The sequence below is a fragment of the Nicotiana attenuata genome, unplaced genomic scaffold (assembly GCF_001879085.1).
Source record: "Nicotiana attenuata strain UT unplaced genomic scaffold, NIATTr2, whole genome shotgun sequence".
In the NCBI taxonomy this organism is placed as follows: Eukaryota; Viridiplantae; Streptophyta; class Magnoliopsida; order Solanales; family Solanaceae; genus Nicotiana; species Nicotiana attenuata.
The window spans coordinates 9,960-17,390 of NW_017673912.1; the positions used below are offsets into that span (position 1 = coordinate 9,960).

The following is a 7,431-nucleotide window of genomic DNA, read 5'->3' on the forward strand; positions in this document are numbered from 1 at the left end:
TTACTTACTCAGTTACCCTTTTAACCCCCCCCCCCCCCCCGTCTACCCCTTCCCCAAAAGAAAATCTATACATTTCACTGCACCGCTTTGTATATAAATTCCATAATAATAACATCTCTATAAATTTCTGTATCCCTTCCACTTCCATCTCTCTCGCTACCCTAGAACCTTCTTGAGACCCCTTTAAATTCCTCACTTTCTCTCTCTATAATCTCTCTCTCTCTATATCTCTCTCTCTGAAGTCATATGGCTTCAGGTTCTCCTTCACAAGCCAGTCTTCTCCTTCAGAAACAACTCAAAGGTACAATTCTCTACATACCCATTTTTGGGGTTCTCTTATTTAATTGGGGTGTTTTTAATTGTTTTATTTGGGTTTTTAATTTAAAGATCCGTGCTTTTTCCTTGCAGATCTCAATAGAAACCCAGTTGATGGATTTTCAGCAGGTTTAGTTGATGAAAATAACTTATTTGAATGGAGTGTTACAATTATTGGCCCCCAAGATACTCTATAGTGAGTCCTTTCTATTAAAAAAAGGATTTTGAATTTGGGCTTACAGTTCTCTTTCTCTCTCTTGATTTTTTTGGTTTAATTAAGGACCATTTAATCGGGTTTTGAATGGTTTCTGGATTTTCTGTATGCAGTAATTCTAATGAGATGTCATGATTGATTAGTGTAATTCTATTGAGATTTCATGATTCAAGTTAATTGGGTTCTGAACTGTTCAAGTCTCTACTGCCATAGTTTGTAATTATGTGTGTGCAGTGGCGGAGCTAGGAATTTCACTAAGGGATGTCAAAATATAAAGAAGTAAATACACAGGAAGCTAAGGGGAGTCAACATATACTAATATGCATAAAAAAAAATTTTTGACTTAGCTATACAATGTAATTTTCCGTTTAAAGAGCTGACACCCCTTATCCTAAGGTGGCTCCGCCACTGTTGTGTGCAAGGGTTCTCTAATTTTATCTGGTAAAGATAGTAGCTTTATATTGGAATTGAATGGAATATGGCAGAATATGTAGTTGATTTGATTGGTTGGTTGGAAAAATTGGATCTTGCATCCACCTTTTTTTGTGGTGATGAACAAGTTATAGACAGCATTTTCTTTTACAGGGTACTTGTCCGAAATAAGAGTTGGGGCGGAAAGTTATTTGAACTTTATAAATAAGGACCTCTTATCAGTCGGATTTGCACTTTGTATTGGAATTAAAGGGAATATAGCAGAACATACACCGAATTAGATTGATTGGTCGAAAAGTAGGATCTTAGCATTCATCATTTTCGTGAGGATGATCACTCTTATCGGTTGCATTTTCTTTTCGTGCATACTTGTTTGAAATAAGAACGGGACGAAAATTTATTAAAAATAGGTTAACTTTTATCAGTTAACTTTACACTCTTTCTTGTTACTGGTTTTGAGAGAAACATTATTCTTAATTTTCCTTTTTCCATTTTTTTTGCATTCCGTTTTATAACTGTTCCTCTGTTTGATGGTCCTATAACATTAGATATGATTTCTGAAAGATTTCACATGTGATGTTGTCAAGAGTATAGATTTGCATTGTCCAATGTTAATATGTACAAATAAGTTTTGGGAGAAATGCCTAACGTCGCATAATTGTTATAATTGCAGTGAAGGGGGTTTCTTTAATGCTATCATGAGTTTTCCTCAAAATTATCCTAACAGTCCTCCAACTGTGAGATTTACCACAGATATCTGGCATCCTAATGGTTTGTAGCGACATATCTATTTTATAGGCTTCATTAAGCTGTTGATCTTCGTTACCATCATCATTGCTGATTTTAGTTTTTGATTGGTATTCCGGTATTATATACAGTTTACTCTGACGGAAAGGTTTGCATCTCAATTCTTCACCCGCCCGGTGATGATCCAAATGGCTATGAGCTTGCCAGTGAACGTTGGTCTCCTGTCCACACGGTATGGCTGCTGAAATATGCATGCAGAGTATCTGTCTTTCCTCCTATGCCTGCTAATCTCACTCTGACTTCTTGCAGGAAAATTTGTTCCCTTATCCATTTCAAACAATACTGCAAAAAACTTACTTATAGTGTACTTAAGGGGGTTAATGTCTGTCAAGGATTTGCTACTGTTTCAGTTTGCTTCCTGACGAATAATAAGAAAAACCAAAAAAGAAACTCCTAAGATCTCCTGTGGTACTAATCTTAAAGAATAACAACTACTATGCCTCAGTCCCAAACGTGTTGGAATCCTCACTTCTTTCTTTAAGCTCAATTCATATCATCATCATGCCTGAATAAAATAAGAGTAATAGTGAAAATAAGTTTTTTTATATATATAATAATAATAAAATACCTGGTCAAAAAAAGTTCTCTAATTAACGCCTATTCCTAGCTACAGTTTCACCTATATGGATCTTTTTCTTCCATTGTGCCCTATTTTTGGCTAAGTTAGAGCTGGCAAAACGGGCCAGCCCAGCCCAAGCCTCGTGGGCTTTTTAAAATTTGGTGGTCTAGGACGGGCCGGCCCGTAATATGAATGGGCTTTAAAATGGCCAGCTCAACCCAGCCCTAAGAGGGCCGTGGGCTAGGACGGGCCAACCCTTCAATTTTTTTTTAGAAAAAAGAATTTCTTTAAATCCTTAAATATTTTTTCATGACGTAGTCGATTAATCATGTAAACAACTTCTGTTTGGTTAGGGCATACAAAAAACTTGATATTTGACGAGGAATCTCATAATTGAAATGCATAATACCTATATCTCTAGCTCTTCTTTTTTAAAGTTGCATGAATATTAACACTTCTATTTCATCTATATCTCTAGCTCTTTTTTTTTTGTATTTAAAATTGATCTTTTTCTACTAAAGAGTAGATTAAATATTAATAATATATTAAAGTAATTCAAACTGATCATTGGCCACTTAAAGTAATATTTTCTTTTGAAAAAAGATTATTATTGGCCACCTAACTTTTCGAGTTTGTTATTAATTAAGCAAAAGAAATTGTAATTTTGTCATATTACATGCATGTCAAAAATCTAAAATCTAGTTGATATGGAAGGTAAATGAGCAATCTAGGGTTGGGGAATGAGGATTATAGTTAATAGTATTTTTAGTTTTTACTTTTTTTTTTTTTTTAAATATTTAATAGTTAATTAATTTAAATTTAATTAATTTTTGGCCCACGGGCCGGCCCAAGCCTAGCCTCGGTCAAGCCTCAAGGGCCAGCGGGATGACTTGGGCCGGGCTTATAAGCCTCAGTTTTAAATGGCTCAAAAAATCCTAGCCCCACCCTACCCAAGTAGCGGGCTGGGTTGGGCTGGCCTCATGGGCCAAGCTCATTTTGACGGCTCTAGACTAAGTCTATATTGATTCCAAGGATTTGTAGGTCTTTCGAGTCAGCTTCCCATGTGATTTTAGGTCTACCTCGTTCCCTTTTTACACACCTTCACTCACCATACTTGCACACCTACGGACCGGTGCATATGTAGGGCGACGCAAGTAGCACGCATTGAGGATAAAGCGAGAGAAGGTCGCAAGACATGGCTAAACCATCTCAAGCGACCTTTCATATTATCCTCAATTCGTGCTACTTGCACCTTCTGTTTCTGTGGAACATGGTCATTTTTATTTTATCTAATTTTGTATGGCCGCACATCCATATTAGCATCCGCATCTTTGCAACAGTTATCTTATGGATATGTTGGACTTTAGCATTCCAACATTCACTCCATATGAAATTACCAGTCTTATGTTGGACCTAATCTTAAACACTGCCAAAATTCTTTTAGCGATCTTTTGATTCTTTGCACTACTCTTTTCTTTGTAAAAGGCAATGTAAGGGCAAGATCACCCCAAGAACCCGGGATCTGTGATGAATGTTGTAGTATCTTGTGATTGCTGGCCTTCTTTTTATGATATACTTCTTTTTAATGCTTAACTCTCTTGAAATATCCTGGTACTTTGCAATTGAGTAGGTCCTGGAATTTCAGAATGGACTCTTGTCTTTAAATCCTTCATCCCTTTGTCAAATGCATCATGTTTACTGTCTTCATTCCCAAGTGCATACATGAAAAGAATGTTCCAGATTTCTTTGATAAAATCTGAAGAAGTAGTGAATATACATGTTTACTCTCTCTCTCTCTCTCTCCATGAAGTATTGAACATATGAATGAGGAATTAAGTTTGGTCTAGAAATTGCATGGGAGTTCTTTTATTATATGATCTAACTCTTGCATATTGGCTGATCATCGCTTATATTGACACTTCACTTGTTTATGTAAGTTGGTTCTTGAGCTTTTTGTGATAAACTTGTCTCATAATTAACTCATACCACCGCCTATAGGGTTTACAACACTATAGGTATTTATATACTAGCATTTCCAAAAGCAATTCTATAATGCAAAAAAGAAAGAAAGAATGATCTTTGATTTATGCCCTTTTAGTGTAAGTGGAGAACAGTAGTGCTCTAGTCTTTTGTCTCTTTCTGACTTAAAGAACGTTTATGCTTAGTGGGGGACCATAAGTGTCCCGCCGGATGTGGAGAGAAAGAGAGTTTTCAGCAGGTCCTGGCGATTCAACACTTTAAAGTATACTATATACAATGTGATCCGTATTTATTGTGATTCAAATGTCCTTTTTACATTTTCTTTCTTTTGTGATTGTTTGGGGCTATGTTGCTTGGAATCTTCAAAATTCCATTAGATGCGTATCGGATCCACCAAAAATAATGCGTTTCTGGAGGATCCGATACGGGTGTGGCAGCATTTTGGAGAGTCTATGACATAGGTTTGGGGGAGAGCATCTTGTGTATACTGCTTTCTTTACTTGAACAGTGTAACTTCTAATTAATCAAAATTGACTTGGAGAGTTTTCTGCAGGTGGAGAGTATAGTTTTAAGCATCATATCCATGCTTTCGAGCCCTAACGATGAGTCTCCTGCTAACGTTGAAGCTGCTGTAAGTAATCTGATTTATGAATTTCTTATCGTTGGTCCCCCATAAAGCAGGACCTACTTAATTTCCGCAAGGGTCGGAGGGCGATGTTCACCTTGTCCAATTCACATTATATCACATATTCATCTGGGATTTTTTAGCTTTATGCTTAGCAATATCCTGCTTCAATCGTAATGTCTTCGATTTCTCAACTTGTGGCAGTCAAATCTTAACTGAAGTTATGATCTGTGTAATGATAAAGATCAATTAGCTGATGAATGATATTTCTGTTTCTGCATACGAACCTTGCAATTATTTAGATTTAAAACATGTTTGCAATATGGAAGGAGCTGATAATTAAAATCCACGGAATAATTTGTAATTACTTCGTTATTGTTTAAGACCATCGTTCTGTAACAGTAAGAATGAATGTACTCTTGTCTGAATGTTTCTCTTGCACTTATAAACTTTCCCTTTGTTGCCCCTCTCCTTGTTTCTTCGACACTTGTATCCGTTTCTTTTGTTGCGCCTTCTAATATCTCTTAACGTCTCTTATATGGTGTTTTGCAGAAGGAATGGAGAGAAAAAAGAGATGAATTCAAGAAAAGGGTCAGTCGTTGTGTAAGACGGTCACAGGAAATGTAGTAAACATGCATGCCAACTTGCATTTCTGCGATTAAGCTAAGGAATTGGCATCGTTCTTTTGGCTGGCTGTTTATTTATTGTTACAAATGTAGAATTTGTTCACCGTTGCAGATTCTGTGTTGTGCCTTCTGGTTCTGGTCTTGGGGGTTTGGTCTTTTTTACATTTTTATTATCTTTATTACTTTGAAGGTTAATTGCCATTAAGTTAGATTTATTTATAAAAGAACTTAGTTGTTGCTGAACGTTGTGATCTCTAGCCTCTGCCTTTTAAAATTTTCTAATGCGACGTTCTAAATTGTGTGTCAACTGTAACTTGGAAAAATAATACCCAAAAAAATACCATGTTAAGGGTAACGAATGCAACAGGAAGGAAGTCTTCTAATGATTCGTTCTCATTTTAGATGAGATGGTCCCACATTTTAATAATATTAGAGCGCGTAGAGAGTCGTGAAAATAGCTTCTTGTAGAAATGCGTGGTAAAGTGGATCTTTGTGGTATGGCTCTTTTTGGATCCAGCAGAATTTAGTGCACTAGATTACTTTTTTATTAGAGCAGGTAGATAATCCAAGTATGACCTTCTAGTTCTGCCCTTGCTTAAAATATTAAATTGATTTATGTATGGAGTATGTAAGTGACAATAAAAGTAGATATTAAAATAATAATTAGAAAATAATTAAAAACAAGAAAATATTGTACCAAAAGCTTAAGATTCAGGAAGATTGAATTCATAAACGCAACAAATCTTGTTGAATATAGATTGTGTTTAAGCACTTAATATTCATAAAAGAAAAAGTGTAACGCGTATCATACATTCATTCGTTAGGAGAATGAAAGACGAATTTTTTTTATTAATATATCTTGATTAAGAATAAATTAAGATAAAAATAAACATTTTAATAATGGTGATGAACATGTGCGTAGTAGACATTATGTTTAAGTTTTTTCAAAAGCTTAGTCAATCGAAGTCGATGAATGTTCCACTGAGAGCAAATCAGTCAAGCAGCTGCAGCGAAGTGATAAAAAGGACAAAACAAAAGTCAAAGTCCGATATAAAATCCGAAACATCAGGAATGGAGCTTGCAACTACTTCACTATGAACAAAGATTTTTGTGTATGTATATATATATACACACACTCTTAAGTCATATATAAAAATTATACGCATTTTTTGTTATCGAATATAAATAGTTTTTACCGTGGGCTAAAAGTGAAAAAACCCTTCATAATTAGGGTCTCAAATTCGAGCTCGTGGTAAGAAATTATCTTTTTTGAAAAGCTCTACCCCAAATATTTGACAGTTCGACGCGAATTTAAATTTAGTAAAATCTCAATATATATACCAAATAGCAAACGGAAACAACAACAAAAAAAGTTACTTCAGTATGTACAAACGCCATTAAAAATAAACAAATTTACTTAAAACGGCCTTTATAGCACGTGTAGAAAAAGTAGCATTTGAAGTTTGAACATGGAATGTTTTTCAAACTAAAGTGTACGTAAAAACGAAGAAACAAGAAAGAAAGCACCACATACTGCAAAGTAAGGGTGACAAGTGGGCCGGTTAGGCTCGGGACCGGCCCAGGCCTGCGAGCCCATATAGGTAGTGGGCTAAACGGTCCTATCCGTTTAAGCCCGGCACAAAGGAGACATACATGTCAATGTGGGCCGGTTCACAGTAGGGGCCCGTTAGGACCGGGACCGGCTCCTTAGTGGGCCGGTTCAACCGGTCCTAAACGGGCCCAACGGTTAATATTTTTTTTTAAAAAAAAATTCTCAATCCTATTTCTGACCGTTGCACCTTTAAAATGTAGCTGTTATTATTGCCAAAATAGTCGTTGGCTATTTATAAAATAGCCATTTAACAACCCCCCC

The 7,431-nt window shown here is 35.9% G+C and overlaps 1 protein-coding gene across 1 annotated transcript; it reads left to right on the forward strand.

Moving 5' to 3' along the window:
- The first annotated feature begins 111 nt into the window (after positions 1-111).
- On the forward strand, positions 112-5,801 carry LOC109217599 (ubiquitin-conjugating enzyme E2 7-like). The gene is made up of 6 exons (XM_019381857.1): positions 112-301; positions 409-511; positions 1,635-1,732; positions 1,840-1,940; positions 4,861-4,938; positions 5,485-5,801. The coding sequence occupies exons 1-6, from the start codon at positions 247-249 to the stop codon at positions 5,557-5,559; spliced, it is 510 nt and encodes a 169-aa protein (XP_019237402.1). The 5' UTR covers positions 112-246; the 3' UTR covers positions 5,560-5,801.
- Positions 5,802-7,431: the final 1,630 nt, after the last annotated feature.

What these genes read in the sequence shown, in the direction of transcription:
- LOC109217599 (XM_019381857.1), top strand. Translation starts at nt 247, where the DNA reads ATGGCTTCAGGTTCTCCTTCACAAGCCAGTCTTCTCCTTCAGAAACAA. An exon ending in AGATATCTGGCATCCTAATG is followed by an intron (nt 1,733 to 1,839) that starts GTTTGTAGCGAC and finishes TATTATATACAG; the next exon opens with TTTACTCTGACGGAAAGGTT. An exon ending in GTTGGTCTCCTGTCCACACG is followed by an intron (nt 1,941 to 4,860) that starts GTATGGCTGCTG and finishes AGTTTTCTGCAG; the next exon opens with GTGGAGAGTATAGTTTTAAG.